This window comes from Elaeis guineensis, chromosome 15 (assembly GCF_000442705.2).
Source record: "Elaeis guineensis isolate ETL-2024a chromosome 15, EG11, whole genome shotgun sequence".
In the NCBI taxonomy this organism is placed as follows: Eukaryota; Viridiplantae; Streptophyta; class Magnoliopsida; order Arecales; family Arecaceae; genus Elaeis; species Elaeis guineensis.
The window spans coordinates 72,590,438-72,604,659 of record NC_026007.2 but is presented as its reverse complement, the minus strand read 5'-3'; the positions used below and the strand labels follow the sequence as shown (position 1 = coordinate 72,604,659).

General features: G+C 40.2%; 1 protein-coding gene across 1 annotated transcript; it reads left to right on the top strand.

Moving 5' to 3' along the window:
• Positions 1-167: 167 nt before the first annotated feature.
• LOC105058678 (RNA demethylase ALKBH10B) lies at positions 168-9,627 on the top strand. Its single transcript, XM_010941678.3, is given in 9 exon segments — positions 168-952; positions 1,406-1,525; positions 3,183-3,304; positions 3,432-3,498; positions 3,501-3,548; positions 6,620-6,739; positions 6,829-6,941; positions 7,014-7,171; positions 8,703-9,627. Coding segments are annotated over 9 exon segments (2,121 nt in total). The 5' UTR covers positions 168-369; the 3' UTR covers positions 9,493-9,627.
• Positions 9,628-14,222: the final 4,595 nt, after the last annotated feature.

The following is a 14,222-nucleotide window of genomic DNA, read 5'->3' as shown; positions in this document are numbered from 1 at the left end:
TCTTTTTTCCTAGTTGAGATCAAGCCGGGCTCTTGCGCAATCCCTTCTCCAATCGCTTGAATCCACTCCTATCCCGGATCTCTCCACCAGTTCCAGTTCACTGCGTTTTTTCGCTCGATTTCGGTATCTGTTCGTAATTATCACCTCGATCGCGGTTTGATCGGTTGTAAAGATCTGAATTTTACCTGCATTGCGTGTGACTTCTTTCTGTAATCTTGTTGATCCGAGTTTTGTATTAGGGGGATTGTTTGCCGGGATTTGGTGATCATTTTGGTGTTTTTTGAAGGATTTTGAGTGGATTATATTTTGGAGGGGGTTGCATCTTGAGGTATGGGATTGTGAATTAGAGTGGGATTGGTTTTGTCGGCGATGTCGGTTCCATCAGGAAATGCAGTGGCCCCAGAGCGCATGCAGTTTGCGGGAGGTGGTGGAGTCGGCAGCGGCGGTGAGGTGCAGCGGCAGTGGTTTCCTGATGAGAGGGATGGGTTCATCTCGTGGCTGAGGGGGGAGTTCGCGGCGGCTAATGCCATTATTGACCTAATGATTCATCACCTCCGGGCCATTGGTGAGCCCGGGGAGTACGATCATGTTGCCGGGTGCATTCACCAGCGGCGCAGCCTCTGGCAGCCTGTCCTCCACTTCCAGCAGTATTTCCCGGTGGCTGAGGTCATGTTCGCTTTGCAGCAGGTGGCTTGGAGGAGGCAGCAGCAGAGGCACTTCGTTGGGCCGAAGGAAAAGGACGGGAGGAAACCGGGGTTTTGGTCCCGGCAGGCACATCGTTTTGAGGGTGTTCGAGAGAACCACAGCTCCCCTGCTTCAGTTTCAGTTGGGATGGAAGCGGTCGGGACAGCGAAGGTGGCAGATAATTCGCGTAAAGGAGAAGATTTGATGCCAAAGGGCAAAGCTGACATGTTGGGATCGAAAAACTCATCAGATGTGGTGGAGAAGAAGGGTGAGCATTTGTAGCTTTTCCTAAACTGTCGCGTTCTTATTTCTGATGGTTATCATGAGCACTTTCTGCGTTAGTCTGAGGAAAATGATTTTATAATGAATTGTTGATGTGCCATTTGTCGATGCGTGTCGGTATGTCTTCAAATAACAGATAATATTTGTAGCATTTCTTACCTGTTATTTATAAGGGTTCTTTAAGTACAATTTCAATATGATTTTTAGTACTTCCTAGATTTGAAATTTAGGTTGCTGATGCACGATCTAAATCTTGTACAATGTAGTATTGTCATAGTAATATTAGGTATCTGTCTGGGGAGGTCTATTATAAGACGGATGTATTCAGCTACATCGCTCCCATAATAGTTAAGAAATGAATTTTGAATAAATATTGAACAAAACAAAATGAGCGCTGTTGGTTCTAATGTACAGTCTTTATGCATTGCATTACATCCAGGTGACGGTGATATTTCAACTATGATAGAAAATTGCAGCCTGAAGGAGGGAGAAAATCCAGCTGGAACTGAGCACAGTAAATTGAAACCTGCTGTCACAGATGTTAGCACACACTTGATAGGTATGCTTTCACATTTCACTATTTCGAAAGATCTTCTAGACAAGAAGAGAAAATGGACCATGATATACAGGATCTAATTTAATATGCTTAATTTGCAGTCAAATTTCAAAATTGATACAGCATGTTTAGGTCTATTAACAATTCCATCATTATATAATTTCCTTTGCTTCTTGCTACAATAAACGCAATTATGTTTATCATGACATTTGCTTTTACGCTGTAAGTTTTGTGTTATATGGAAATTGCTTCTCTTTAAAGTTTGTTGGGCGAAAAGGTTTATCTTGATGGTATAATCATAATGAACAGGATCCTCTATGACATAAGTCACATTCGGTTTGTGACGATCAAATGCCCTCTTGCACTTTCTTATAAGAATTTGAAGTCATTTGTAATTAGTGTTTCGAACTACCCATTCTCTTGATGCACCATTCCTTTCATTAATTTGATAATGTGGATAAATGACTCTACTTGCAGGAAGTTTTCATACATTTGATAATAATTAGATAATTTTCTAGCATTCCAGGAAGCATCTTACTTGACCTTCTTGTCTTGATGAACTCAAACTTATGGAATTAATGTCCCAATGGTCACATTCCAATCACAAAACTGCTCAGGCTATCCATTCATATTTAAAATTTCAACTTCTGAACTTGCATTGTTATTTTTCAATAAATGTGGCTTAAGATGATGATATCATCAAATATGTGCAAACTGCGCCTGATAGCTGGACATGTGGAGCAGTTTGAAGACCGAGGTTAGCTTACTATAAATGTTCTCAAAAGTACAATAAAGCTAGGAAAATGCTCTGGGACTCCCTGTTATTCCAAGCAAAAAATTCATCAAGTCCACTCATTTTGACCTGGTAAATAATCATTCAATCAACCGCTGTCTCCTGTGTATTGCACCAATTCCCATGAGTTACATAAGTCCTCTTGTGCCTTGTGGCGAAGGGAACTTTTCATGTGCACAAAATGAAAGCCCTGAAGCAGTACTCTTAAAGCTATTAACAACTACACAAACTACTTTTAAATGAGTATGACCATAATCTGATTACTGAGCAACTCCCAAAATTATTCACATATTGTTATAGTCTACCCAATTTGCTGGTCTTAAACTCTAATCAAAATGTGGATGGATTATGATGAGCTGGACTGCATTCGAATCATCATAGAGTACTTTCTTTGATGTTCTAAAGGCCTTCTTGCTTGGAACATGATTACATGGCCACATGTGGCGATTGCAAGGAAAAATTTAATGCAGGAGGATGAGTGGATCTGGATCTGATCTCAAGTCCACCCCACACCCCTTCACATGGGGAACTGTGTGACAGAGTGATACTGTTGGTTCTGATATAGGGGTCTGCAATCTGCATCCACCATTCAATCTCAGGTTGCAGTTGCCATATATGATGACCTAAACTGCTTCCTTCTAACTCTTCATTCTTTGATATGATTGCATGCGAACAAATTGTGCTCATCAAGAAGTTTTTTCCTCTATTCTGTTTTGACTACTCTCACATGACTTTAATTGGATCTAAATGATCAATTTGTGACTTCATGTTATAGTTGATAGAATGACTTCAGTATTATTATCATTATTATTCAGTTAAATAAATACTCTAAAGTTGAGTTTCTTTTCTTTCTTTTTCTTTTTAAAGGGACTAGCAGTGATTCCGTTCCTCGCCATGCTGGGGATATTACCTCAAATGAAGATGGAAAACGGAAATTTAGTCCTGTCCCCAAAGATTTTGTGGCCAATGAAATAAGTGATGGAAAAGTGGTATATTCTAATATACCATGCTGATCTTTTCTCTTTTCTGAAATAGCTGCCTCTTTGATGAAGGAAAATTTCTTTTTTAAGCCTTGCAAGGCATGCAGACTATGAAAGCATAAATGCAATTTTGCAGGTCAATGTCGTTGAAGGACTAAAGCTCTATGAGGAGATATTGGATAGCTCAGAAATTACAAGACTTGTTTCTTGGCAAATGACTTGAGAGCTGCTGGTCGTAGAGGAGAGTTTCGAGGCAAGTTCAGCGTTGTCCATTTTCTTCTCTCTTGAAAAGATGAGATGGCCACTATTGTTTAGATGCATTCGTTCTAATAGAATAAGATCCTGATCTAGGAAACATTTTCTTGACCTTTTATATTTTAAGGGATTTGATAAGTTTTTCAATAAAAATATTCCATGCCATATATCTCAATAGCTGAAGCATATTTGTTTTATGGAGCACGATAATTATGAAAATGAATATTCTCTTCTTCATGCCCCTTCATTTTCATTTTGAACATAATAAAAAATGCACCTAATTAGGCATAACATTTGCTCCTCAGTTGAGAAGATCTCAAAAAGCATATAGGACTAGCAAGAACTTCATTGCAATCACTTAACCATCTTCTCTGCTTTAAAAGAGCTGAATCATAGTATTAACTGATTATATTTAATTTCCTAAGAAGTTGCTGTGTTATTATTTTTTATCTTTAACCTGTTGAAGAACTTTTTTTCCTCAATGGTCAGCACTTAGTTCTGCAATTAACTTTTAATAGTTAATTTGATGAACATCATAAATACACAAATCATTAATTCTTAATGGAGCTCATTCTTTATCTTATATTGTATTTCATTCCTTTTATCCATGAGCTTGTGTCACCTTTGCTGCAGAAAGATGACATAACCGCACCAACTAATAGATAAAGCATGTCTGTCATTAGTTGTGCATACGGGAAATTAATTGAATAGCATGCGATAATTGTATAAAATTCTTTTAAGGACTATAGCTTGGTGTGCGTTCGCCAATTTGTTCTAATTAATAAAAATCTTGTTCCAATCTGTTACTATTCTCTTTCACCTACTATCCTATTCAATCTCAATATCTCTTCCCCCTCCCCCGCAGCCCTAACATTTTTCCTCTACTCACTCTTCCTATGATGGGATCCAGATTGGCGTTTATAATTTGATGAACCTTATTCAGACTCCCACATGCAATGCACATGCTGGTAGACTAGTATGTATTGTGTGTCTGTGCATGTCCATGCATATGACAAAGTTGACTTTTGTTTGTTTACAAGCACGTGATACATAGTTTGTCGAATGCTATATGTCTACTCATTGATGATTTGATATCTTCCTCATGAAGCCTTTTATCATGGAAATGTATGCGGGGGAAAGTTGAAACAGAAAGAAGGATGTCGTTATCATTATGTTGATAATGTCAGTATCAACTATAGGGTATAGGTAATTGCTTTTAGAGCATGTTGTTTGGTTTATCTCAGACTTGTACACTAGTGTCATTGAAGCAATTATTTTTATTGTTACTTACATATGGTCCAATAAGTGTTATCCAGCTTATGTGATGTTAAATTGGGGAGGCAAGGAAAACAAGCAGAGAGCAACTTTGCATATGCTAGCTCCATACATGTGTACATGAGCTTGAGGACTGGGAGTGGTAGCTCCGAATGTAAAAATAGCTGGTATTTATCTCGATAAAAATTAACAATGATTTCAGGCCAAACTGAGAAAGAGTTGGAAATAGAGTATGGGGTTTTTATGTGACCTACAATTTAAGTGGAGGAAAATGACTGCATGAATATAGTTTAAATAAAAACGGAATTTCTATTAAAATAATTTGCATATGAAAAATACACATTTCTGGCCCTGATCAAGATATCCATGTCTACTCAATGTAATCCCTAACGTTTTTCCTATTTGTCAAGTATTTAAACTTTTATATGACCAGGGCGGCGGTTCAATATTTGGTACCATGGCTTGGCTGTGAAGGATTTACAGTTCAATCTTCTTGAGTGGACATGGGATTACAAAGCGGTGTAATTGGTGTGTGCCCTGAGTGGAGTTTTTCGAGGGTTCAGACTTGGTTTTTGGGATGCTTTGGCATGGATGTCACAGCTTAGGCTCTGTAAAGAGAGGCTTGGTTTAGGTGTTGCCGATAGTTGCATGATGGGCATGATTTTGCCTGGTTTTGAGGTTGTTTGATTCATGTAGGTTCAGCTTTTGTCTAGTTTGGTGGCAGCTCAGTGGTGGATGGGCTACCCCCTGTTGTATAATCCACTAATTTCTGGCCTAAAATATCTGGAGAAAAGGAGAAAAGATCCTATTTTATGTAATCTTTCTTGAAAGTAACACTGGAGCTCATAATCTATTTAGAATTACCGAGGCATTCTCTGAGATCTACATTGTCAAAATGCAATATCTAATCTAAACCCATTCTATTCTAAAAGCGACAATAACACAAACAAACTGATGAAGTTTATAATTCAGTATGCACCCTTCTCTGCTTGTGTGCTCACACATATGCACGGCGAAGATGCATGCATGTGTTTTATCTTACATTTTTCAACTCTGATACACTTCTCTGTTCTGCTGGCATGGTGGATGTTATATGTAATTTCTCATCTTTGCTCGTGAGCACTTTCTCCATGACAATTTGATTTGCAACTTAAAGGTGTTGATTTTTGGAAAATATTTATACCGTTTTCTGGGTAACGTGTTTTAAAGGTTTTCTGCCTATAGGTGCTGTGTGAACCCACACATTCATTGCATAAGGCGGCCCTGACAGTATGTCACATTGGATCCCATACATTAGTGGGTGGCTGGTATAATTCTTGCCATCTGTAGGTAATGAAAACCTACAAGTTGTAGCATTCTTCTTATGCAGATCAATGCCAAAGATGGTAGCGGTGAATGGGAAGTGTCCCTAATGCCAGTGAAGATGAAACCTGCACTATTGAAGTGCTTTGCTTGAAAATTCAATATGGATTTCATGATTATTGGTAGCATAACCATGGAATCATGTTGTTTCTTGTGCTTCAAGTGATCATGTGGGCTTTTGTATGGCTAATTGCCCACTAATTTTGTGTGCATCTCCTTTCTTGTTCTCATATTTCATAAAGTAGTTCATAATCATTATTGAGACAAAAAAATGTGCTTTCTGGGTTGCAAAATCTGCATGCTCATATTTGTTTTTCATTTGTGAAGTCGCACTTGGTTCTGGCAACCAGATCCAATAATTCAAATGGAATTGAATAGAATATGATGTCCATATTTGCCATTATTTTACAATATTGGGATGATGGGAAGCAGGGCGGACGATTGTGATGTCAAAAAGACCAATGAAGGGGCATGGACGGGAAATGATTCAGTTAGGCCTTCCTATTACTGAAGGATCTCTAGAAGATGAAAACACAGCAGGGACCTGTAAAGGCAAGTTTTGCTTGTTGCTAAAGTGTAAATTGATGTTGCCTTTTTATCTTTTTCTTTTTCTGATGTGGACCTAAACACCAAACTTTCAGAGCGGAAGGTGGAAGATATTCCTGGTTTAGTGCAGGATATGTTTGATCACTTGGTTCAGCTGCAGATTATTCCTGGCAAGCCTGACTTTTGCACTATTGACTTTTTTGATGAGGTAAGTAGTTGTCAAAAATGATGCTTTTGAAATTAGTATCAGTATATGAGCCTGATTTTTGTTCTTGTATAGGGGGACCATTTGCATCCTCATACCAGGCCGCCCTGGTATGGTAGGCCTCTTTGTAGTTTATTTTTGGCAGAATGTGACATTGTCTTTGGCCGGGCAATTGGGGGAGATCACCGTGTGGGGGATTACAGAGGTTCTCTCAAGCTCTGTCTTGCTAAGGGGTAGGCTTTCATTTTTCTTTTTCTGTGTCCCATGACTTTTAAAGATAGTGTCAATAAGAGAACCTTTATTGTTAATTGATTATGGTATTTAATTTTTCTGATCAACTTGCAGGTGGGAAGCAGTAGAGTTCTCCTTTTGCTTGTGACATGCATATGTTTTTTTTAATCTAGTTATTTTCTTCTGAAACTGGAAAAAATGCTTAGATGGCTCAGAATTTCTCATGAGGGATCCTTTTAGGATTTGATCCTTTGTAATTTGTAGTAATCCGTTGAGTCATAATTCATACATCAGAAATTGGAAGCATACAAGCATGGGTTTGGGTATACCAAACACTGCAACAAATATAATAATAGAACATGGAAAAAGTTATCAATCTTTGCTCTATCATAGAGAGAGATTTATTTTTTGTGCATGTGCATGTTTGCTTTGGGGTGGGGTTTTTTTGATTTGTGGGGGGGGGGTGTGCAGTGTGGAGTTACCCTGAGAACTTGTACATATTGTAGGGAGCACTAATACCTTAATCACAAAATGCAATCCTATGTGTATCTAATCTTTAACCATGTCAAGAACTCATTTCTTGTTTATGATTTGGACAATGAAAATCAAATTGGACTCCTAAAGGTAGGGCCATTCCATGAAAACTACCAACATCACTCAATAATTTGTTCAACTGACAGATCATATCATCATATTGTGTTTGGTCTGTGGAAAAGCAGCACATACAAAGAACACTTAAACATCATCCAAGTGCAATGATGTATTAAGTTAAACAGACATAACAACATTCTCATGATTTTTTGAATTCTTAACAGAACATTTTTAGCTGTTAGGGTAGGAGTTACCTTGAGAACTTGTACATTAGGGACCACTAATACCTTCATGACGAAATGCAAACCTATGTATATCTAATTTTTAACCACGTCAAGAACTCATTCTTGTTTATGATTTGGAACAACGAAAATCAAATTGGACTCCTAAAGGTGGGGCCATTTCATGAAAACTACTGACATCACTCAAAATTTGTTCAACTGACAAATCTTATCATCATATTGTGTTTGGTTTGCAGAAAAGCAGCACATACAAAGAACACTTAAAGATCATCCAAGTGCAATAATGTCATAAGTTAAACAGACATAACAACATTCTCATGATTTTTTTGAATTCTTAACTGAACATTTCAGCTGTTGGTGTGTATTATCTAATTTCATATTTAATTTTTTGGATGTGCAGCACCATTAAATGCACTTACTTTATTGGATAATTTGTATTTATATATTTTGAAGAATGAGTCGGGGCAAACTTTGACATATATCAATTGGTTGTGCATCACATCTCTACCATTATTTTAGATCTGGCATTGCATAGATTTAATGTATGTAAGAAAAATGACCATGCAGAAGAAATAGCTTGAACCAAGAAATCTAACAGTGAATCCTGTCCAATTAAAATTGCTTGAATTAGTGATGAATCAGAAGTTAAGATTCTGCCAATATTTTCTAACCTGTGCTCTCTCATCTTTGTATACAATAGAGCTCTTCTTGTGATGCAAGGAACAAGTGCTGATCTAGCCAAGCATGCTATCCCCCCCCTGCGGAAGCAGCGCATCTTTTTAACTTTCGGGAAGTCCCGACCAAAAAAGGCTTTTCCATCTGAAGGCTTGCGCCACTCTTCATCCACTGTACCTCCACCATCACCTTGGGGCTCAAGTTCAGTTAGACCGCAGAACCTTGCCCATCAGTCATCTGGCCCTAAGCATTATGGCGTTGTTCCTGCTACTGGTGTCCTGCCAGCACCGTCTATCTGCCCCCAACACCTGCCCCCACCTAATGGAATCCACCAGCAGGTCTTAATTGCATCTTCCCCTGTCACCTCTGCAGCTATGCCTTATTCTGCACCTGTCACAGTGACTCCCTCATCAGCTGCATGGACAGTGATTGCACCTGCAAGGCACCCAGCACCTCAATTGCTGGTTCCTGGAACTGGAGTGTTCCTGCCTCCACCTGGATCTGGCCATTCTCCAACATTGCAGCAGCCACCTGTGGCTTCAGCATCCACTGAAACTAGCTTTCCTCTGGAGACAGCTGCCTTGGCTGAGAATGAAAGCAGCGGGTTGGAAAAGCCAAATTTGATCAACAATGCTTCTCCAAAGACTTCGTCAAAGAATAGGGCAGATGAGACAGGACCTAAATTGCATTGTAATGGGGACTCCAGCCGTGATATTGTTGTTGGTGAGAGGATGGTGGTAGGTAAGGAAGACCAGCAGAATGTTTGTGCTACAAAAAAAGTGGTGAACAAGCCAGCAGGTAATGCTACCAAGTAGATTGAAGTGGATTCAGACACATGAGGGAGATGTGTTCTTCTCAATCAATAGCAGAAACGGATTTTTAGGAAACCATGCAAAGTTTCGGAGCAAATGTAAAGTGTGACAGAGAGGTTGCTTGACCACCTTGTGAGTTGAGATTTAGAACTAAATCTGTTTTTAATTTTTGTAGGGTCTAAATTTTTCTTTTTTCCTTTTTTTTCCATTTCATTTTGCTGTTATTGTTTCCAAACTTTTGCTATTTGTTTATATGAACTTTACTCAGAAGAAGAGAAAAACATTTTCTCCAGATATTATGCTTGCTTAATCTTTCAGAGGGAGTAGCAACTTTTTGGCCTGCAGAGCTCATACAAAAAGTTTGTGTTTAATGTTTACTCTTGGTGAACAAAGTGCTAACCCAACACTCATTGTAAATATGCTGATCATTATATCACTGCGTCCATAAATTTGGGGTATTGTTTCTTTATCCCTTTTTTTTTTTTTTTTGAAAATTAGAAACCGGACGGCTGTTGCGCCCAATCTCCAGTAATGAACCCTCCGATATTGAGGTACAGAAAGGATGGGGTCCGAAAGCTTACACAGATGGTTTGTCCTTGCTATCACCGGTTCTTCTCGTAAAATTGGAAAAGAGGAAAATATAACCAAGCCTATCGTGCTACTAACAATATGATGTTATATGGGGCTAGTATTTATCTTTAACATCCTATGTCCATTCTGCTAATGGAAAGTTTAATTTTAATCGAAATCAAACTATCTGTCACCTTATCCAAATTACGAGGGGTGATATCATCTGAGCAATTGCATATATGGGTCTTTCGTTGTGTTATTATTAGCATGGTATTCTGTGTCGTTGCATCCAGAAAAACAAGAGAGATTTGATTCTCAATTAGCTTTGTTGTTCCTTTATATCCAACGTCTCGTATTTGGTACAGTGTTTGAAAACTGGGCAATCACCTCTGTTTGGGTCGGATGGCTGAAAACCTGGTGGGAAAGGTAACTTGATCAGCATATCTGGGGTCAGTTTTCTACTCGGAAAAGTCTAGTATTTAAGCGGATTGGACCCTCCAACAAAGAACAAAATCTACTACTAGAGAATCTCCTTTGGCTGACTCTGATCACTCCTTTCGTGGATTTTAGTTGCTCTTTTTGATCGTTGGATATTGCCTTTCCCTCTGTTTTTCTCCTCTGTACTCTTCCATCTTATCTTTTTTTCTCCGAAGCTGATCCCACGCGGTTAAACCTCCCACAGCCTGTTCTTCAAACCTCCAACCTAACAATCTACATTCAGACTACAAATTTATACTGTTGAGGTTTGCTGGTGTCCTTGCATTCATATTCTTCCTTATTTATATAATCCGAGCCTTTAAAAAAAGTATGTAATCTGAGTAGTAAATAATTTCTTGATCTACTAAATACATATAATTGTTAATCAATTACTTTTGATTAATTATATAATTTATATTTGAAATTTTTAGCAAATGACATGCGTATCTATGTTGGCACTTTTTAATTATCTTTGATACGATGATTTACTAAAGATTGGATTATTATTTGCAAATAATTATATGGATTTGCCAATTATTATTTTAGGCATTTTTTGTTGAGAATATGATTTTAAGATTGTTATTATTTATCATGTTAATGATGTTGATATTTAAGTCTTATGATCTATTGTCGTATTATTAGTTTATTAACAAAATTTATTTATTTATATATTTCTTTTTGTGAATTAAGTTGTCTGAACCGATCCACTTGGATCAGTTAAAATCCAAATAAATCAATTTTCCAAGTTGTAAAACACTAATTTGGTTGGCAAGCAGAATGCAACGTGAATAGAGGATTGTGGGGACTTCCAATAAGATTTTAAGTAACACGGTCTTGAATTCCATCAGAAAGAGGCCATGCAAATAGCACCATACCGTTTCGGTACGGTGTATTGGTATCCATTATTGTACTGGTTTTTTTTTTTTTTTAATTAGTATATGTCCTACTAGATAATTTTTTTTTTAATATATACAGACAAACACATCATTTTAATATGAGTATAATTTAAAAAATAAAAAAAATAAAAAATCCCGTAAGATTCATGGATAAGTCTCGTTCGATCGCCAATGCAGGATGCCATAGGAGGTGGCACATTACGAGGCAAAGTAAATCTTAAAGTGATGCTTGACAGACAATGAAGTATTAGTTGTACGGAGAAAGTATCAAATTACAAGAATAACTTGCAGAATGTGTTGGAATATATCGGTCGATCTTTATATATCAATTTATCCTCAAAATAATTTGGTCGATGATCGATGTCTGACTCTATCCGTCAGATGGACAGACGACTGCGACAATGACTACCGACAGTATCTGACCGAAGATATGTCGGCCAAACAAGCTGATACTGCTTCCAACCGACATACAGTCGGTCTTGGGGAAGGCAGCCACAGCGTGACACCCGTCGGTCTCGGCATCCCTCTCCTTCCCAGCTGGAGCGAGTGAGGAAGGAGAAGCAGCCGCGGACACCGTCCACCTCACTCTCAAATTCGTCGGGAGGTTCGACCCTTGGGGTTTCTCAACACCGACGGTTGGACGACTACGAATGTAAGTTCAAAAAAAACGATCGTCGGCTTGCCCAGCTCCAGGCGAATGGTCAGAAGTCTTCAAACGACATCGACTTCCGGACCACCCAATCTCTCTCCCAATTTATCCTCGACGAATCGATCCCTAGTCGGTTCAAGATGCCTCATGTGGAGCCTTACAACGGCTCCACTAACCCAGTTGACCATCTGGAGAGCTACAAGGCTCTCATGACAATTCAAGGGGCAACCGATGCCCTCTTCTACATCGGCTTTTCCACCACACTTCTTAAAGCTGCCAAGACCTGATACTCTGACCTTCGTTCAGGGAGTATCCACTCCTTCGGATAGCTCGAGCATTCTTTCGTGGTCCATTTCAGCACCAGCTGGAAACCGCCACGAACCTCGGACAATCTTTTCTCCCTCAAGCAGGGAGAAAATGAGACGCTCCGACACTTTGTGGCCCGATTCAACACGGCCACACTTGAGGTCCGGGATCTCAACGAAGACATGGCTATCTCGGCCATGAAGAGGGGGTTAAGAGGGTCTCGATTCACATATTCCTTGGACAAGACCCTCCTCCGGACGTATGCCGAATTGCTGGAGCGCGTGTACAATACAAGCACGCGAATGAAGGAGCTTCCGACCGGCGCCTGATCGAGGGCACAGGCTAGAAGGAGAAGCAGAAGAAAAATTGGGCTCCTGCTGAACCCAGCAGGCCCCCCATCGATAGACGGGTCTCGCCCCGACGACGGAGTCCGAGATCATCCTGACGACGGAGTCCGAGACCGATGCATCGTAAGTATGACTCTTACACCCCTCTCTTCGCTCCTCGTACGCAGATCCTGATGGAGATTGAAGGAGCGGAATATCTGCGATGGCCCCCGCCTCTGAAGGCAAAGGATCTCGACCGGAGAAAATACTGTCGATTCTATCGGGGCCACGGTCACAACACCGAGCAATGCATCCAACTCAAGGATGAAATAGAGGCCCTCATACGACGAGGGTATCTCAAAAAGTATCGAAGGGATCCGCCGGCTCGGCCCCTTCCCGATCGACAACCCCGACCGACTGAAGAGGTAGCGAATAATCATCCTACTGCTGGAGTCATCAACATGATCTTCAGACGACTGGACCGAAGAACGACTACTGAAGGGGAGTCGACGAAGAGGCCGCGTCAGGATGATGTAATCATTTTTATAGATGAAGATGCTCAGAGAATCCAAACTCCCCATGATGACGTTGTTGTTGTCTCGACGACAATAGCGAACTATGATGTAAAAATGATTTTTGTTGATAATGAAAGTTCGACTAACATTTTGTTTTACTCGACCTTCTTCCGAATGCAACTGTCGACCGACCGACTCAGGAGAATCTCTACGCCCCTAGTGGGTTTCATCGGGGAGGCCGTCGCAGTGGAAGAAAAAATTACTCTTCCCGTGATAGCTGGGGCCGAACCACGACAAAGCACCGTCTACATGACCTTCACGGTCGTCCAAATACCTTCGGCTTACAACGTCATACTTGGAAGACCCAGACTAAATGCCCTCAGAGCGATAGTCTCGACATATCATTTGCTAGTTCGATTCCCGACTAAAAACGGAGCCGAAAAAATATGCGGAGATCAACAGCTCGCTCGGCGATGCTTCCAAATCTCTACTCAAAATAATAAATCGAAGGACTCCCTGTCGGTCAACAAGCTGGACCAACGGGAAGAGGAGGAACGAGGTGAACCGACTGAACAGCTGATTTCCATCCCGATGATAAAGAATCTTGAACAGGTCGTTTGGGTCGGGTCGCAGTTGTCCGACCCGGAGCGACAGCAGCTGATAGAGCTGTTGAAAGCCAACGTCGACATATTCGCTTGGTCAGCAGTAGATATGTCCAGCATACCTCCGAAAATAATGACTCACCGACTCAACATCGCCTCTGGCACGAGGTCGGTGAGACAGAAGAAACGGTCTTTCGCCCCCGAAAGACAGAAGGCCATCGACGAGGAAGTAGACAAGCTACTCGAGGTGGGCTTCATCAGAGAAACCACATATCCCGACTGGCTCGTCAATGTCGTCATGGTAAAGAAAGCCAACGAAAAGTGAAAGATCTGTATCGACTACACCGACCTGAATTGAGCCTGCCTGAAGGATAGCTTCCCACTATAAAAGA